At 40.2% G+C, this 20,215-nt stretch overlaps 1 protein-coding gene across 4 annotated transcripts in view; it reads right to left on the reverse strand.

Annotated features, from left to right (window-relative positions):
* Nucleotides 1-20,215, reverse strand: part of LOC104698581 (cytosolic phospholipase A2 beta-like) — a 49,693-nt gene that overhangs the window by 5,542 nt on the left and 23,936 nt on the right. For 2 of the 4 annotated variants that reach the window (XM_039551913.1, XM_019280726.3), the window contains exons 2-20: nt 19,662-19,734; nt 18,491-18,667; nt 17,723-17,859; nt 16,927-17,058; nt 15,684-15,742; nt 13,873-13,915; nt 12,635-12,698; nt 12,056-12,183; nt 11,823-11,933; nt 10,648-10,685; nt 9,617-9,752; nt 8,546-8,682; nt 8,040-8,262; nt 7,321-7,438; nt 6,131-6,268; nt 4,839-4,943; nt 4,193-4,378; nt 1,028-1,194; nt 325-511 (exon numbers count right to left, since the gene is read on the reverse strand). In XM_039551913.1, coding sequence (XP_039407847.1) covers nt 325-511; nt 1,028-1,194; nt 4,193-4,378; nt 4,839-4,943; nt 6,131-6,268; nt 7,321-7,438; nt 8,040-8,262; nt 8,546-8,682; nt 9,617-9,752; nt 10,648-10,685; nt 11,823-11,933; nt 12,056-12,183; nt 12,635-12,698; nt 13,873-13,915; nt 15,684-15,742; nt 16,927-17,058; nt 17,723-17,859; nt 18,491-18,667; nt 19,662-19,734 — 2,359 coding nt within the window. Of the gene's footprint in view, nt 1-324; nt 512-1,027; nt 1,195-4,192; nt 4,379-4,838; nt 4,944-6,130; nt 6,269-7,320; nt 7,439-8,039; nt 8,263-8,545; nt 8,683-9,616; nt 9,753-10,647; nt 10,686-11,822; nt 11,934-12,055; nt 12,184-12,634; nt 12,699-13,872; nt 13,916-15,683; nt 15,743-16,204; nt 16,295-16,926; nt 17,059-17,722; nt 17,860-18,490; nt 18,668-19,661; nt 19,735-20,215 lie in introns of those variants that run through there. The other 2 variants (XM_039551914.1, XM_039551915.1) reach the window with 2 other exon arrangements.

The raw sequence follows: 20,215 nt of genomic DNA on the forward strand, positions 1-20,215 counted from the left end.
AGAGCCAACCCTAGGGCTGAATGGCCCAAGGGCCAGCTCCTGCTGCTGCTGCTTTCCAGCCCGCCAGCAGGTCCTTCAGGAGGCCCTTATCTCCCCTGCTCTCTGGGCCTTTCTTTCCAGTGCCAGAAAAGCTCCAGCACCCTGCACATCTCTCTTGGCAGGACATGGCATCAGGCACAAGTGAGGAAGACCTGCAGCTCTGCTGCAAGGGACAGTGACAAGAGCCATCTGCCACAGACAGGTTGCTCTTCTGCCTGCCATCAGTGGACACATGATACATACCAAGGATAGAACACAGTGCATAGTTTGGTTGACTGCATTTACCTGGCTCCTTGAATTCCTTAAAGGTGTCATTCACCAGGGGGAAATGGATTACTATGGGTGCTCTGGGGTCCTCTGCATCCGAAAATATGTAACATTCCTTTGGGTTCTTCTCCTCTTCTGGACTTAGCTCCACTTTGGGGAATGGGATATTTTGTACCTTGCAATATTTGTATGTCATCTCTAATTGCTGTGGACACAGAATGTCACGGAGTTAAAGCTCTAAGACAAGAATCAGGTTTACTCAGGTATCCTGGAAATACTATGGCATCTTAAGTCCTTCCCTAGAAACACTATGAAATGAATGTGTAGTCCAAAGTAGCCACAGTACAATGTTACTTTTGACCACCACTCAACGTAAGTCAGACAATGCCTCCTATCACCCTAGAATGCTTTTTACAAGCCCAAGTGAATGACCCAAAGTCACACTCAGAATTTGTCATGACAGACCAGGAGAGATCACGGACAGGTCTCCAGCAAACAATTGTTACTGCAATTCCCTGAGGATTCTAGGAAGTATATGCTGTAATCCCCTACAGAGAAAAGGGCGTAAGAGTTTCTACAGTTCCATTCTTGAAGGAAGTTTCTTTCCTCCTTCAAGGTACGGTGATACGTGACTAAGATTTAGACAGCCACTTACTTAAAAGTTTTAATAAAACAAGAAGAGTTTTACTTTGCAAGGAGCAGAGTAAGTCAATCTTCTCACCTTGAACACATTCCCCAAACCATAATCAAGGGATATAATGACATCTACATTCCTCTCTGGCTTGAAAAGTGCTGCACCACTGGTGTTGATGAAATAGCCAACATCTATCAGACAAAGATATTTCTGCAGCGGTGTCAGAATGTTAGGGAAACCGTCCAGCACAGTGTCTGAAAAACATTTTGAATATAGTTAGTGGTGCATTGTTAGGAAAGGAGGAGTGAGCAATTCTGTCTGTGCTACATGCTAAGGGCAACTCCTTGGTTACCCTCAAAACCAGGGTCACCTCCCTCCACAACATGAGCCCACAAACACGGCCCCAGGAGCATGCCCTTCAAACTGCACATCTGGGCACACCTGGCCTGTTTCCACACTCTCCCAGGCACACTCACAAAGGCAGGCTGTGGGGCAGCCAGACAGAGGACAGGTGAGACACAGACTCCACTGACCTCACAGCTGCTCTGGGGAGTCATTTTTCACAGAATACAGACTTCAACAGATTTTTTTTTCCCCCTAAGAACTGGGAAAAATGCAAACAACAAAAACAATTTCACAGTGTAGCAACACACCTAACAAATGCAATACATCATTGCACTTTTGCATTGCTCTTTTTTTTGCTTTTGCCTTCTCAGGGTTAGACTCCTCTCTCAGGTTGAAAAATCTGACTTCAACTCACTTTTAGTGATCTCATATGAACTATCTTAGCCATGCTGTAAAAAAATACCACATCATGCATACAACATTGCCTACCAACAGCTTAAAATACTGCTTGAATTAATTAAACCTCACATAAATGCCAAAAGGGGATTATACCAACCAGTAAGTTGAAATCTAAAGCCAGTTTCGGATAGCTAGACTCTTACTTCTCTGCTAGCAACCTCACCAGCTTGCCCTGTAGACAGCAAGTCCTCTGTTGTTTCTTTAGTACGCTTTCAGTCCCATGGAACAGGGAACATTTTGCCATGGTTTTAGATATCAAAGTAGTGGTTTAAGAGTGTTCCTCAAGTTCACAAAATGAGGTAGCAAAGCCCAGAGCAGAATACTTGAGCCTTAAATCATTGTATTTAGGCATTTTAAGAAACTGTTGATTACAGAAATACTGCTGGTAAGTTCCAGCATTTCAATTCATTCAATCGCTCTGCTTCCTTGGCCTCATTCTGTAGTGTTGATTTAAACCATGCAGAATAATTCTAGCTTGTTCCATAGCCTGGAATGTTCACACCAGCTTGAAGTAATAATTTCCAATTTTTCCATTCCCTCACTGTCAAGTCTTCACAAAATGTGCTTATTATTCTCAGCAAGGCTGCTGAGAATTCACAGATTCAACTGTAACAAGAGACATTTTCTTGCAGCCCCTCACAGAAGAAGCAGCATACTTTTTAGTTTTATTTGGCCCGGTGAACATTTTTATTACATGAAATTCCATTACCCCTGTTTTCTTATCACAGAGGTGGAACTTTGCAGCATTTATTCATGGCTGTATATGTGAACTGGAAGTAGATGTTTTCTTGTGAGAATCCCTTCTTCCATCCCCCATCCAAATAGAGACTTTAAAGAAATTCTGTCTCAGAAATACCCTTGAAAGCATGAACTCTACTGTAAATGCATGACACTAATTCCAGACTATTAGTTCAATTTCTCATCAGGAAAATTAGGCATTGAAAGTCTTGTTTTAATGTCAGATAACCTGAGCTGCAGCTCTATTCTTAAGACTTCATCTACCACAAGACTGTCATTTCTGTTCACAGACCTGGCATCTCCTCTTGCTCCTAGAGATGGATCCATACCTGGGTTTAGCTTGGTCTTTTGCAGGCAGCCAAAAGAAGATAGAAAACCTGATAATTTTTCCCACTCCAGACTTCCAGTTTCCCTTTTCCCACTCTGGATTTCATGCTTTCCACAGACTTTACTTTATTTGTAGAGTATCTACCCTGAGATAGTCACTAGTGTTCTTATTCTCACTTCCTCAAAATCCTCCTTGAAATCTCCTTCTACCCATTTGTCTTTACAAAACTGATAGTCAGCAAATGTAATGACAGTTATGTTTTTTAACATTTACTGACTGACAATTTCATCCTTCATCCACCTTCTGAAGCTACTTGCTTGCTCCTTCTCTCACCTACCCTTCTTATGCTGCTTGGTTTTTCTCCTTCTTTCATTTGTTTTCTTAGAGCAGACCATTTTAGGACACAGACTTTTTGCTTACTGAACATTTTAAAAGCAGACAGCACACTGTAGGCTCTGCCTTAATCCACAAAAAAGCACCACCATCTCTCACTATTGTCAGCAAACTGTGTAGCAAGGGTGGAAAGGGACAAAGCACATTGTAACCTGCATAAAATGGGAGAGAAAACACAACTTGCCAAAGAGAGGGGCTCAGAGAAGGCGGAGAACACATGCTTTCTTGCTGAAGTCAGATTAACCTCCATAATGTGGGGTCCTCCCACATTGCTACCTGTTCATGGAATAAATGAAGATGCTGGGATGATAGGAAGGTTTCTGATGCAGAAAACGCTCAGCTTCATCATCTTCCTATCATTTCACAGATTGTTTCATAGGTTTTGAGGTAGAACTATTTTGGCTGTTTACTTTGCCTACAGAGCACAGGCCACAGAAAATCGCTGTTCAATTTATAGATCAAGTCTATGTGTCTGTTGTTTAATATATACAGTGTAAACCTATGTGACTAACTTTCTGTAGTTGGATTTTGGTATTTCTGTTTCTGAGGGGTTAAAGAGAGGTCTCTGGATGGATAATTCATCAGGCAGAAATACCAGACATATGGGCAACCACATGCTTGCAACTAGTCCTTTCCTTCATCTGATCCACATAATAACCTACTATTTTATGCTTCTGGTGTTACCTCTGCTTCTTGACCTCAAAAGATTCTGCCCTTCCTGAATCTTTTGACTACTGTACCTATGCAGGGTGACAAAATTCCTGTAGAAAAGCATTTCTTGAACCAAATTACAGGTATCTTCTGCAAGTGAAAGAGCAGATCATGGACTAGTTCATTTTAACCTGTTACCCTAAAGAAACAGACACCATGAACATAGGTCCAACTCAGCGGATTTCCAAACCCTGAAAGAAATATGAGTTTTCCAAAGACTAAAAAAAAAAATCTGAGATGTTACCTGCAAAGTGCAGCTAACTCTTTGTTGCAGTTACCTTTCCATTCAATAAATTTTTTCTGATGGATATAATCCTTATGAAACTCTAAGCCTCTCAGGAAGTTATGCGACTGTCCCAGTAGTGGACGCTTGGTCATAATGTCCTGAAACATTTCATACAACTTTCCTGACAAACAAGATGGAGGCTCAATGACAGTAACATCTTCCTCAGGAGAATGTTTTTCTGAAATAGAGAAGAAACCATGAAATACAGAAAAAAACATCAGCAATCTGCTCCGCCAGACACCTTTGCTGGCTAGCTGCCCTTGTTGTCTTCCTGTGGGTCCCTCCCATCCCTGTTTCTTGCAGGCTGCTGGAAAACATGTGCACATGACCCATGTCATTTTAAAAAAGAGATCCTTGGTTTTCTTTAAAGCAGGCACAGTTTTTGTGTTTTACTCTTTCAAATAACGTCCTGGCATTGTACTTTTGCCCACAAGTAAAAGCCACCCTTCTCATTTGCAGTCATGGGCAGAGTCATTTAACAGACCACAAGGAAATTTTAAATGAAAAACATTTGTACTAACATGAAGCATGCCTCTAGGGAAAAGAGAGAAGAGAGAAGAGGACATAGCAATAATTCTGATACAGATTAACATCATGCTGGAAGATCCACAGTGAGGCAACACTTTAGAAGCTCTTACCTATATCTACCATATCTTGGGACCATCGTTCCCAGAATTCATTTGAATTTGAGGACCAGTACAAGCCATCCAGCAAATTCCTAGTAAAGATGTTTGTCCACAGACCTGCAAGTCAAACCACATGGGAGAAGTACTGCACTACCACATGTTAACCACTGACTATTGCAAATATCCATGCTACACATAATTAGTCCACCCAACCTGACCCCAACGTGACACAACTTAAACAGCAGGTCTCAGAGAGTTCAAACATAGTGGTGTCAGCACTTCAGTGCTCTTTCTCAGGAGGTAACTACACACAGAACATTCACTGCATAGTACAGAGTAACAAAATAAGAGGTATCAGTCACCCAAATGATGTTGGAGAAAGTTTCCTGTGTACCTGTGAGAGAAAGTAGGCTTGGAAAGCATGGTGAAGCCATGTAAGTATAAAGGCCTTCTTTAAACTGATTTATTATTTAAATCGACCTAAGACTCATGTTTTCCTTCCAGGCATGTTTTGTTTCTGTGGAGTTCAGCTGGTTGAGGTTCAAAATACAATTGGCTCCATATGTAAGTCTGCTTTTGGAAAAGAAAGAACGATCCTTTCTCATTAAGCTCTATGCCAGGTACTCACATGAGGAACAAACTGAATCTCTAGCAGACTCCACAGTGAGAGAAATATGGGGTTTTTCTCCTCTACCCTTGTTTTTGGTTTCAAAACTAAAACACTTAAAAGGATTTTAAATCTGCCTGGGACAGATGGGTTCCTCTGACTAGCTGCTTTTTCCGTTTGCTTCACCTTTGGTGGCAAAATGGCCAGTCAAAGCAGTTGTTGGAGGTAAAAAGGGCTTCCTTCATCCTTATGGGCAGAGAAGATTAGTGACACCATCCTCAGCCTACAAAGCTCAGGTGGCTCCTGCCTTTGTGGGTTGTCCTAGATGACATATTTTATCCTCAGCTCCTTCCAGTTCTACCTCAGTAATGCGTTGTCTAGAAATATAGTTTATGAAGAGCTAGAGACTGGTCAGGGAAGGAACACTTACTGTTTCCTCAACTTGCCTCTTCCACCATCTTTTTTGGTTTAGAAAATGGAACAGGAACCATGCTGCAATTTTCCCAAATCTACCCAGGTGAAAATGGACAACAGAAGGAAAGAAGATATACAAAGAGCAGAAGTGTATGAAAGGGGTAAAAAGCCCAATGAATTAAGACCTAAAGCAGACCTTCTGGCAAGGAGTGTTGTGCCTGTACCTAGCAAATATCATGCTTTCTACGATGCTGTGATTAACTACATTGCACTGCTATGTCACCTTCCAGATAGCAGATCCGAGATTCTGGCAGCTTCTTCACTCGCCTTCCCATGAAGAACTCGCTGTCAAAATATTCTGAAGGAATGGAGGCTCCGTATTTTGGTATGGCCACTTCATAAGGAGAGAAATCTGCCCACTCTACAAAAGAATTGACATATGGCATGTTTGCTGCAATAAAAATAAAACCCCAAAACCTTCCCATGTGGATAAAACTACCCACAAGCTCCAAGGATCTTGCTTGTCTCAGCAGCTCTGTACTATCTGTACCTTTGTACTGCAAGCTGCTACTTCCATACAAACTGAGAGACTATGTGCAACCTAAAGGAACTAGCTTTTTCCACTCAGAAAAAGTCTAACATTAGGTTCAAATGCTTAGATATCTATTTCTATATAAAGACTCTGGGATCACACTTGCCTCTCTAAATCAAGAGCATCAACTGTACTACATGCAATAGTGATATGAATTGCAAGGAGTGGTTGGCATGAGAGCTCTACTAACCCAAAACTGCCAGTCTACAAGATACCACAAAGCAGCCTGAAGGCATATCAACATCACACTGGAAATCATCACAGTGCGGCATGGATGTGTGGTTTCCTGGCTCAAGCTGTCCTGCACAGGCATTACAGTAGAACAGTAGCTATAAACCTAACCAAACGTAAAGATTAATTGCTTTTCTTTCCAGTATCTGCTGCTTTTAATACCTTCTGTTGAATGTGGCCTGTGTCCATTCAAAGGATGTCATATCACACCCATCACAGCAATCATACTCCACTCCATTTTCATACCTTCATCAGTGTAGTATTTAGGAAGAGACAATTACATTTCACAGCACCCCTAGAAACTAAGGAAGTGTCAAAGCTATTTTATAGGCATGGTAGAAGAAGATCAGATGGTTTGCCCACACTCACTCACAATGTCTGTGGCAAAAATAGGACTTCACCCCAGATTTTTAATTAATGTCCTGTTTATGGCTGAGGATGTTATCCAGCAGATCTGTTCTTTCTAACAAACAGCCAACAGCTTGCAAAAAAGACAAACACTTTATTAAAAGATGAATACTGAGTCAGGGCAACAACTAAGTCAGGGAAAGCAACAGATGCATTCCCCTTTCTTTCTCCACACATACACACCTCCCTCCAAGTTCTCTTCAAGCCATATCCAGAATGAGAAGAAACTCCAGAACACTTACCTCTAAATTTGAAAGTACCAAACTTCTCCTCTTTCACATTGAGGACTGCATAGAAAGGCAAGGGGTTTTGTCCATGCTGCAACGCCTTGCGCTGGTCTGTGAGTTTGTATTTTCTTGGCTAATCAGTGAGATAAAATATCACAGTAAACCTCTGTAAGAGCACTGGCACAATCTACCCAAGTAAAGACCAATAACAGATATTTTACAGCACAGAGGAATCTCGAAGTCACATTTTTGCAAGAGACCTTTTCCTTCGTGTTCCTGCATTTTCCTTCCCAGTTGCCTTGTGGATACCTAGTAACTTCTTCATTAGAATATCTAAGAGCCTTAACTGCCTGCATCCCACAGATCTTTACTAAAGCTGAGATTAATATTCACACAAGGACAGATTACTCTAACTTTTAAATGTTGAACTAGAAACAGACTTTAAAAATCTGAGTTTTCAGGGAGGATGGGAGGTGGGAATTCCTCTGTTCTTTCTGGAAGTTTGCCTACTGAAGTTACTAGCTGTTGGGCACCCTAGGACAGAGGCACCTTCAAATTATTATCTACTCTGGAAAATCCTGGCTACAAGATCCCCTGTCATAGTTTACAAACCACACCAGGATGGCTCAGTCTCTTTGGATTTTTTACACACACTACATCATGTCCTCAAAGAATAAAGCTCTAAAGAAAATAAATGGCTGTTTTCCAAATGTGTGGCAGGACCATGTACCTACCTGTTCATGTAAGAACATCTCCTGAACAAGTGACCACAGAGTTGTAAAAGATGACACATGTCCTGCTTTTGCCCTTTCAGCAAGTTCCTTGTGGTAATACTTCAGATGGTCTAGAGACATAAGGTTGAGTTTGCATTTTGTCACTTGTTCTTTTACTGCCTTAAGTGGCCCCTCCAGAGACTTCTGTGACCAGTCAGCATGCTCATACAGATCTGCTAGGGTCCTAAGGAGCAGAAATGTTAGAAAATCATCCTTTTATTTAGATAATTTTGGAAAATTCATACATTTACACAATCACTTTAATCAATGAAAGAGAATCAGTGAGCCTGAACGGAAGTTATAATTGAGAGCCAACAGTAAGAGGTAATTGAGAGCCAACAGTAAGAGCTTAACGAAGGAATCATGTTAGCTTGTTAACAGTGTAAGCCTTTGAAAGAGATGCATCTCTCACTGTGTGGAAAAGTAGCCACAGTCATTCCAAATCCAATCTCATTTTGTATACGCACCATGTTGAGCCAGAAGCCCCGGTGAGATAGGTGACACAGTCCAACAGATTTAGCTTCTGAAGAGCTAAGAGATGGCCAAACATAGCTGACATTGCTCTGAGACCTCCACCTGTTGCCATAACAGCTATTACTGGGACCTGTTCAAAACACAAGTATTATCCTCAGAGAGTTACTCCCTTGCTACTTGGAAAAATCTGATTACAGCTCTCAGAATTTCTTCAGCAGATTCATTAGAGGACAATGAAATTAAATCACCAGTTAGTCAATCTTTACCATCTTATTTAAATTAACCTCCAGAGTGTCTTAACCCCAAGGCTTGGATGAGTTTGAATATGCAGTCCTTTTAACCTTCCTTCCTATTTTTGATCTTTATAATTGGAATTGCAATGCTTAAAAATAGATAATGATATGATTTTGTTATAAATAACAACAAATTGCAATAAATGCAATTAAAATGGGTCAAGGAAGTTCTTTGAACTCTGCTGATTCTTTGGACAGCATTCATTCAAGAAACATAATTCCAGCAAGAAAACAAGTCTTTCCTTAAAAATTCACCCTGGATCTTGGCAACAAAACATACTTCAGCTTGTTATAAAATGTTCTAATGTTCTTTCTTCACCACAGATAATTTTTACTTTTTGTAAGAAGTGTTCTGAAAATGAAGAAAAAAAAGTAAGCCTAAAGAAGTGACATTATAGTGATTTAATAAATATCTATACGAGGTGAATTTCCCATACTCCTGTTTTCCTACTGGTTTGCCTGACTAGGCTGTATCTAACACAATGCCTCATATCTTGCTGACTGATAGCACCATACTGTTGGAAACTGTCTTTGAAGAGTGGTACATTATGTCCTTGGTAATTTGGCCCATTGAAAAGAATGGAGGCATGAATTGCTGAGCTGTAATTTTACATGGGTATGGGATATGTCACACTGAGAGCCTCTGTTCTGCTGCCATTCAAATCAATGGGTTTGTTATCGACATGCAAAAACTACAGAAATTTCGAAGGAAGTTGTGCCAATCCTAATTCAATAGACCCACATCCCATGCTTGGATTCCAATGCACAGACCTCATGTCCATGTAGATCTCTTTCCAAATGAAGAACCCTTTTCAGGGCACCGGCAACAACTCTCTTCCTCTTATGCAAGAACTCTTGCTCTTCTTGGCACAGATCATACCCTAAGCGCACATCTAGTTTTTCTGTGCTGAAACATAAATAAATCCAGAGGCACAGGATTGGTGTTTAAAATGTATATGGATCTATTTTCAGCAACTGCAATCTAATTAATTCATAAAAAAATCTTGATTCCTTGTTCAGATTTCTACAGAAATGCATCTTTCATTTGCAAAGAAATGAACTGCTTTGCTTCTACATGGTCTCTTTATTGTTTCAGTGTAAGACTTACCATCAGCAAAGGATAATAAATATGAAAACCAAAGAAGGGCTTCTGTGACTTTCAGTAGCTTTGTAAGCTGAATCCTTTCTATTTCTGTGCCATATGATTTCTGAGCAAAGGGCGACTTACACCTAACAAAGTCTTTCCTGGGGATTTGCACAGAAGATTTATACAGAAACTGTATAATGAAAAAGATACTTGAATAATTTTTGTTTGTTTCTTGTCTGACGCATTATTTTACAACTCAAAATTTTCTCTTCCCTAGTTTATACTTCTTTCTATTGCTATAACCAGAGCCACAAGTCTGTTTTCTTAAGAGTATGTGGGTCTTTTGGGTAATGTATGGACGCTGATGTTTTGTTATTTCGAATTCTCTTTTCCCTCTGCCTTCTTCCTGTGCCCTTTTTGAAGAAGCCTCCAGTTTTAGTCTTTGGTTCTTTGATGCAAAGGACACTCAGTGACTAAGTTCCTCACCGTCTGAAACTCTCCTAATTTTTTTTGCATCTTTGTGGGACTCCTCTGCCCCAAGGACATTTAGCTTTGCTCTGTTGTGGTGACTCTTTAATGGTGACTTAACTATTGTTATATTTTGCCCCTAGTCTTGTGCATTCCTTATATCTAAATAAAGGACACTCTGTTCTAGATTTCACAGTTCAAAGAACAATAAAAACTACAGAAAAAAAAACCAAACCAGTCTTCTTACCAATCATTTAGTTGGAGGTACAACTGTAGTGGCACATTCTGTAAACAAAAAGATGAGAGCAGGAATATGAATGAGTAAGAAAAAGAAAAGTTTTGAATCCAGATTTTCAGTGCCTCCTGGAATGTCCCACCACTACCACTACCCTGCATACGTTGTTTTTTTTTTTTTCCAAACTGTAGCAGGAAAGACTAAACACCAAACATATTCTACAAAGAAGTAAAAGAGGCAGGAGGGGTCGAAGTGGCTGAACGAATGTGAACGAATCCTGTGAACCAGGATTTCTCCCCCACTATGAATATTCATCCACAAAACAGCCTAACCCAGCAGCAGTATCACATTGCCACCCTCTGCCCCCAAAGCATTGCTTGCATTTACTGCCACCCAGTAAAACCTACACTGAAACATTCCTGAGGATGAAGATAAAGACAGTGATAGAAGAGGAAATACAAGTCACCACACCCTTCCAAAAAGCTGGTGATAAAAGAGTCCAAAAAGAGGAGGTGGGGAGTCACTGGTGGCAAAGCAAACATTCAATCTCCCTTCTCTTTATGGGAAGGGCTGCTAAGAAATCCTTCTCCTCCTTTTGCCTCTCATTTTCAAGGTATGGAAAAGGATGTCTGGCTATATTTAACAGAGATCACATAATATTCTTAGTTGAAAGGGATTCTCAAGGAATATCAAGTCCATTTGTCCACACAGCAGCATTACTACTGCCTTTAAAGCAACTTAGAGTTGTATCTCTCCACCAGTTACCGTCACAACTGTACACTTGTAAGAACATGACAGCATTGTTTCCTGAGGGCATAATTCAACACACCTAACTTTAGCCATCTAAAGTTTAGGTACACAGACTGAGCTAGCACCCAGGCTTGATAAAGAGCAGAGAGGCATCCCAAAACCTTGCTAGGGTATAGAATATTCTCCTTTAATTGTAAAAGTACAGCAGAGGTTGATCTGAAATCCATCTCAAACTTGCCAGGTTGAATCCCCAGTCATTGATTTTATTGACAGAAAATTCATATTTCTCTGAGAAAATTAATCTTTTTCACAGAAGACCTATATTTGCCCAAAATTCTCACTCAGATTTACTACCTGGTTTGTTTGGGTCTTTTTTTGATAGTGAGGGTTATTCTACTCTTCTCTCCAGAAGATCATATAAATTATGAAACACTTACATGTCTTATGGGAAGGGTTACTTTCACTTTATGTCCAACGGGGAGAAATTTCAGGGGTACTGTTAAGGTGTCACTTAAATTGTTGCTGTCATCTTCCTTATCAGAAACTTTCTACACAAAACAAAAAATATGGTTTGTATCCACAGAACAGATACAATGCAGTTCTTTGCTGGTTTGGTCACACAGGAAATAAGCAAGCAGTATGAGCAGTACCACTGTATAGTGCCTGTTACCTGCAGCCTGACTTTTAGAACTGGCTCCCAAGCCTTCACACAATGGAAGTAGAAAGTATCGGTGTCCTCTGTCGTCTTCTGTGTTCTCTCATGAGATGCAGGCACCGTAAGTACGAGATTTTTACCCTCTAGTAAAAACAGATTTGTTTAGAGAATAATAGTGCTGTTCAGGCAAAATACCTAACAAAGTTGGCAAGCTTTCTGCTGGAGTAATTTTCTGTGGTAGCTCCTCTGTAATATACCCCACTGGCCAGTCTCCTACAGCACAGGACCTGGTATTCCTGCCTTTACCCCATGGCTTGGAGTGCTCCCAGAGGCAGCACTCTCTCTTACTTCCACCAGCAAAGTCTACTGTGTACAGACTTGATTGCTTCAAGGAAAAGACACAGAGATCAGCTCAGGGCAGTTCAGGGCATTTCAATACATTACATTTTATTGTTTAGATCATATATCATTATCTATATATAATTTAGAACATTCTTAGCTGTCTCTGTACTCTAAAATGCCTCCATCTGGGTCTGCATGACTATAATAGGGTTGGTTTGGTCATGTCCTCAGTTCACAGAGAAAATGCCATACCTTTCAAGTATTTCCTGCTTTCATTAATGTCCACATGCACTTCCAAGCAACAAACCTCACGGGACTGTAAAAGGGGAATGGAAAAGGGTGAAGAAAGCAAACAACACATCTGCTGCAAATAATGAAACATCATGCAGACAACCACTAACTATAATATAGAGACAACTGAACTGGTCTCAGTGCTGGGAGCAATCCAAGAGAAAATTCAGAGCTCATTATTCCAGGACAGTAGCCCAAGTTGCACTGCTTCAGAGTGTCAATACAGTGGTTCATTGTCAGAGATTTTTAACCCATTCAAATTATCCCAAAATCAGGAAATTCTGTACAACACATAGGTGCCCAAACACATATATCTAGTAATTACTTAGGAAGGGTGGGGGAAAACACCTGACAATGAGTTTCTGTGTATTGTGGCAGTGATTAGTCTACAAAGCATCTTCTTACTGGCCCTGATGTAGGGAAATCATGGATTTATTCCACCCTACCCACCACCTGAGTCACTCCAGTTCACCTTTAATAACTCATGCCAGGACACTTTTCCAAGTCATTTCAGGAACAATGCATGCCAATCATTGCAACTCTTACACCTCACACAGAAAATGAGGGGGAAAGAATAAAATATGTGTTACTTTGCCTCAGGGGTATCAAGGGCTAGCATCTGGGAACCATGCACAGGCTTGGAGTTGGCATGAAGTACTTGGTACTCCTTAGCTGCTGGGCCAGCCTGAGGAGACAGGTAGAGTACCACATGCTGACTAATACCAAAACAGGGCTCTATGTTTCAACAACTAAAATAACTCTTTATTAAAAAACTCATTTCCCAAAAAGCTGTTACATAGGTACCCTTCCAGTCATAAGCACACTGAATACCTAGTATTGTCTCCTACAGACCTTTTGTAACCTTTGTTTTTCCTGCCAAGTGCCATACTGTGTTACATGAAACACAGTTCTCACTTTGAACACCAACAAATACAGGGTTCTGCAACATTAACAAACCACAGCTAGGCAACATATTGACATCTGTAATAGCTGAGGACTTCAAGAAACACAGCTTCTGTATGGAGAGGGCAACAGCTGAGCTGGAATGAAAGGGAACTGTCCCATATCTCTGACTTTAAAATGCACACCATGCTCTTATCTACCATGGTAGTTGTGTTCTCTCTATAAAATGCAAGAAAGAGGAGAGGATCAAAATGAAGCAGAAGTCACTTCAAGATAAATTCTCATGTGAACCTTACCACTAGGACATCATTGGTAATGAGACGCTCTGGAGGGCCGGCACTGAAAAGACAAAAACAAATAACAAACAAAAAAAGCTGTGTTAATATCTGGTTTTTGTTGTGTTTTGTTTAATTTTTTTAAATAGCAGTTTTATGACCTTTCCCACTTAAAATTGAATATAGTTATGTTATCACAATTTGTTTTCTAATAAGGCAAAACACATGATCCCCTGCTAAGCATGTGAACCAAAATATAGCAGCCAAACAAAAAGAAAGATGGGAAAGCCCATAAAAGTACTAATGCTTAAAACTATGTGCCAAGTTACAGCAGAACAAAGGCATATTGAAAATATATACATGAAATCATGTCCTGCTATTAAGAAATGACCATATGACTTGGAGAAAGCAAAGACTAATATTAACATGCAAACATTTATTAAGAAAGACATTTCTGACTAGTCCATATTATAATTTATGGCTGATCACAAATAAATGGAAAATAAGAACTAACTCCCACTGTGCTATATATGTATGACTGCAAAACACAGAGGTAAGCAACAAAAAGTCTTTGTCCCAGATATTTTACCTTGTAAGACCTTGGTCTGTCACTGAATGGATGTGGTTATTTAATAATATGAGTAATCTGTAGAGTCTACTAACAGCATCTTTCACTAAGGCAAATATTCCAACACCCCTATGTTACACACATTCATAAACGCTTTCATATATCTGAAAGGACCATTGAAGTTACGTAGTACATAACCTTTGTATGCCCAAGGTATTTTACCAAACACCATTTCCAGCCTTAACACTTCTGTTTCAGCTGTAAAATGTATTTAAATAACTAGGTTTGATTTCCAAGGATGGACATTCCCCACATGCCCCATAACTTGAATGGTGAAAGATGTTCCTCTTATTTCTAGTCTGAATCCAGTTCCAAACCCTGCTCCTCATTCTGACCTTTTTATACATCTGGCTCTGATTACCGAGATGATTACCATCATCATACATGATACCATCTCTTAAGGTACCTCTCACAGGTAAATTAAATACATTTCCTTGAGTTTCACTGTGGGAGAAATTAACCAAGAACACAAGAGATTTTCTTCTGCAGTTTCTTCATGTTTAAGAATAAGAAGTCTTATTTACAGTTCCTTCTCCTGATCATGCAGTTAGCCAGTTTTCACTGGACTACTTTTTTTATTTTTTCACTGATGTTAAGCTTAAATATTCCAGAATGTGTAGTTTAGGGGGTTTTCTTCAACCAAACGTGATAGGATTTAAAAGACATATGAAGTTTAACTTACGGGACTTTTTCTCCTCCAGACAATGCTGATTACCACTTTGAGGGGGATGGTCTTATTTTCATTATTTGTTGATTGTATGTTTTTTCAGTTTAACTAAGCTATTGCCTGATGGATGACTTTTCTAATTCTGTCCACATAACTCCATGTATATATTGTTATAATAATACAAGACAAGTTTTATGGTCTCTGAGAGATTCCACAGTGTTCTAGGCATTGTTCAATTAATATCAACAATTTGAAGAGCACTCATGTTAAGTTTCATGTGCATCTTGTGTAAAAGTTATCACATTGTGACAATTTTATTACATTTCCAGGATCTAGATATCCATGTTCAACAGAAGCTTAAGATTTGCATGAAATATACTGAAAGGTGGAATTAGCTAGGGAAGGTAAAAAAAAAAAAGTTTTAAACTGTAATTTAGGTTCACTGCCTGGACAGAGAGCTGGAAGAAGTTTCTCATCCTCTGAGATATTATTACTCTCTGGTAGATCTATACCTTTTAAATTTGGAATTTTACTCACATTCTTTCCATCCAGAATTCCACTTCCAAACTTTCCCATTTCTTTGAGCACCTTTCTGTCTAAAAAGAAAAGGGTAAAATAAATATATATTATTGGAGGCTGAAAGAATTTGGCAGCACAGACACACTTAGAAAGCACTTTGAGGGCTGACATCTCTTCTGCTAATGATACCAAAAAAAGTTTTGTGTTGTGTCCTTCCAAAGCTGAAATTGCAACAGAAACCACAAACTTCTGAAAGGCACATAAGATTAATAATCTCCCATTGTGTGATATGCAGAATTATACATATTTCCAAAGATACAATCAGAGAGGGAGAGCTTGATTGAAAAGCAAGTATAATGGCTTTCTGCAAGATAGCATGCATGGGGGAAAGGCATTGAAGCCCAGCAACAAATGTGTCTAAGACCAGAGACATTTCCACATACAAATAATCTAAATCACATTTGAACTGAATCCAGAAGAGATGAATTAGGCAAGTGACTGAAGTGGTTATTGAATCATTGTATTTCCCAGTGACTCACCCACTGGCTGAGAAGTGCACAGCACCAGCTGGCAGGGTCACAAGGAAAATCCATGTCAAGAGCTTTCAGCATGTGGGAAGTAGCTGTTTCTATGGACTGTCTCCTTCCTGCAATGAGTGTGTACCAACACCTCAGCCACAGCCCAGACAAGCCCAGGAGTTGTCACAGACCTATCCTGGCTTTGTTTACTGGACAACTCTCTTTCATGGGCTCCTTAATAAAATACCAAAGATGTTAGCAGGACAGACGTTCCTTTACTATGGGCTAGAGAAATCTGAATCACCTAGAAGGAAACCCAGCAGGAACACCAACAGCGAAAAAAGCATGAAAGAATCATTCCATTCAAGTGATAAGTGAATTGTCCTCAGGTTTTTAATAAATAAGTTGTCATTTAAGAGGAAATGTCCCCTAAGCATGGCAAAAGCAGAAAGGTAAGGAAGTATTTATTTGGAACATAAAAGATAAAAACTATTATTTACAGATGCTTCCTGTTAAAATATTTTGTGCTCACAGAGCATGAGAGAAAAGCTGCTTCATTTTCTGAATTTGTAAAAAGAGATTCATGAAGTCACAAAAATACAGCAAAATTGTATCTGTTTTGATGAGGTATTGATAATGATATATAAGGCTACCTGTTCATGAAGATCCAAACCCTACTTAACATGGAAGACAATGTGTACAATGAGGTCTTGTCAATCTCTCCCTGTGTTTTCAGCCCTTACCTCTGATTTCAAGGCAAATGTCTCATGGATTTTCTCCCCAGGTCTGATTCTAGCAACATTAAAAAGAACTGTGAACTGCATGTCATCTTTGGTGAGTGGATCTTCATCACACACTGCCAATTCTAAAACATTCTGGTAGTAGAAAAAATAAATAAGAACACTTATTGAGCTTCTGTTAGGTCAGAAACAAATAAAAATTGTTATAGATTATTGCAGCTGTTTCACTAGCAGAAGAGTAAGAACAGAGAAGCATGTCCTTTCCTTCAGGAGTCTGCTAATGCAGAACACTATTAAATCCAGTCTTGGGAAACTTGTGAAATAGAAAACAACTACCTATAAAAGAGGGTTCCCACTCTCCCAAGAGAGTGCACCACACAGATAACCCACCCAAAGAACACACTTAGTTTCTTCATTCCCAAAGTTCTCCAAATTCCATCATTTAGGGAAGGATTAAATTCATTGCCTATACCACAGCAACTTCTCTACTCTTCCCTTAGAACCAGTAGAGGGAAAGCTCTTTTGAAGCTAGCCATGCCAAAATAGCACAGAAGTATGCTACAACAGTGCTTATTTCACTCAGGTGACAACAAAGGGAGTCTGGACTAGCTTAGATACAGGCATTTATATCACCAATGTCTGTAAATAGCTGAGAAAAACACTACTTATGTCTACTGTTCTGTGCTAACCAGCCTGTTAAGCAAGCATTTTCTTAAGTTATTTAGCACAGCTGATCAACATGGTGTCAACTGAGGATTCACCGCTATTCAAAATGGTGACATTACTATTTTTTTGCTACCTCAACTTCTCTCTGGATCCTAAAGTAGAAAGTCTCATTCCAGACAGGGTTGTCAGAATTCTTGATGGTTTTGGTCTGAAGCTTTCCAGGTGAAGCAGATGGCAGCCACAAGCGCACATAGCAGTCTGATGCAGTCACTGCAGCAGAGAAAAATTAAAAACCTGATGCCAATGTTATAGAGGAACAGTAGGGCTAGGCCACAATCCTGGAGATTAATAAATATTTCTACTTTTATTTTTAATTAGCAAAGAGATCACCATTTGGAAACAACCAAGGAAAACCATCTAATTCTTGAGTAACTACAAACTGCAAGTGTACACATGCACACACAAAGTACACTAAGCACCATGTTTCCCATGTGAAGAGAAAGAGGAAAGTGGACTATGCCCACTGAAAGTGGACTGTGCCCAATGGGAATTCCTTACAATTCCAGTCAATGATGTTAAAAAGTTAAATTGAATCTACAGCTGGCTCCAAAAAGGGCTGTTAGGATGATTACAGGAGAATGCATATTACAGCAAAGATCAGAGTCTGGCTTGCTCAATCTAGCCCACAAACATGCAGAGGGGACATAATGGCTGTCTAGAGGTGTTAGGCACTAGGGCAGATGATCTGTTGCAGCTCAAGGCCAGCGTGGGCCCAAGAACAGGAAGGCAAGTTGGAAATCTTCATTTCACTTCCAGCCTATATCTATTCCTTATGGTTAGTGCAGTCAGTGCCTCGAGCAGCCATCCTTTGGGGAGAGCCGGGGTGGGGAAGCACATTTACTTTGTGAAGCTTGACAACGGTGTGAAAGGAAATCTCCAAGGTGATGTCTTTCAGAGCTGGAGTCAGGACTTGACGGAAGATTTCTACTGCAGCCCGAGATGCCTAAATACTTCAGACTGGTATCAAGCAGTGAATAACATTGCCCCGCAAGGTTTTGGCACGAAAGTGGAACTGTCCCTTCAATAGAGTAGATAGAAGAGATCATTGAAATTCAGAAATACAGGCCTTTGCGCACTAACACCTTTCTAGTGTCCACCTCTGGATGGTGCTATGTGGCATTTGCCACTGGAGCACAGGAAGCCTTTGGCAGGCAGTTACTCAACCAACAGGGGATTCACTCCCTCTGGTCTCTCTCACATGCAGGCTTGGCCCTGCATGGCAAGGCACAGATGGTGTCAGCTGTAATTCAAGTAAATCATTGCAAAGTGATGGATTTTTTTGCTGAATGAGTCATTTTTTCACTAGAGGAATACACAGACCAGAAGTTTCAAAACTGACAAAAAGGCAGCTCAAGGTCTCTGTCCTAACTGAGGAACTCATGGGAGACCTCTGCAAAAATGGCAGCTGAATGGCTGGTCCACAGCACACCTGGAGAAGGAGACATAGGAGGCTGTGAAGGGGAGATAATGAGTTAAAGACACTTGAACACAAAAGTACACAGAAAAGTGTTTTGCCTGCATGTTAAGCATGGGCTTAGGGCTGGACCTGCAGAGGTCCTCCTTAACCAAAACTATCAATATAATTTATTGTGACTGGTCATCCAAGAACAGCAAATACCCTGAAAGATAAGGTATTTTAGAAGGCTTAAAATTCTCTAATTTATCTTTTATTATTATGTATATTTGGTACATTTCAATAAAAGGTCCTTAAATTCACAGCCTGCGTGGCAAAATTCCTGCCCAAGCATATTCAGAGATTATGGTGTCCTAACAAAGTCTACCTTCCCTTCTTGGCCCAGAAAATTAATCTGGGTGTCTTGGTTTATACCAGTACCCTGAAACACCACTCCAATCTAATGATGCATCAGACATTTGATCTAATTATAGCCCTGGTATTAGTATTTCTATTGCTGTGCTTTATGTACATTGCTTGCATACCTTCAGAACTTAAGAATATTGCTCACTGTGTAAATTCTGGAGGTGACTAAAAACACAATCAAACCACAACTCACACAGGTCTCTTGACTTGATGTTCTTAGCTTGTATGATTCTTACAGAAAGCATGTGGATGGGGCAAAACTTCATCTGCAGAGAAAACAAATGCAATAATTTTATCAGCTCAGAACACAAAAACAAGATGTATTTTGAACAGTACAGGGGACAGTCTCCCCTTGTCTGAAGTGAGGTGACGGCCCTCAAGTGGAAGTACACCACGCTAAGATGAAAACACAACGTCACACTGCGCTGTTTGCTAAGGAGCCTGAAAATGAACACAGAGAGAGAAAACACGGGCTCAGACAATGGTATGGAAAGCTTTCATAGCCACCCCAGAGGCACTTGTTTTCAGGCTACCTGACGCATGTATGGCCACAGTGATGGTTGTACTGCCAACACCCCAAGGGTCCTGTGCCATCGGTAGGTCAGAATGGGGCATTTGGAAGGGGATACTAGGAACTGCAGCTGCCTGCCCAGGCCATGGCACAGCTGACACTAGGCCAGGACACGGTACTTACCAAAATGCTCTATAAACTTCTGACTTTGTATCTGAACTATGACTAAATTTCCA

The sequence above is a fragment of the Corvus cornix genome, chromosome 5 (genome assembly GCF_000738735.6).
Source record: "Corvus cornix cornix isolate S_Up_H32 chromosome 5, ASM73873v5, whole genome shotgun sequence".
In the NCBI taxonomy this organism is placed as follows: Eukaryota; Metazoa; Chordata; class Aves; order Passeriformes; family Corvidae; genus Corvus; species Corvus cornix.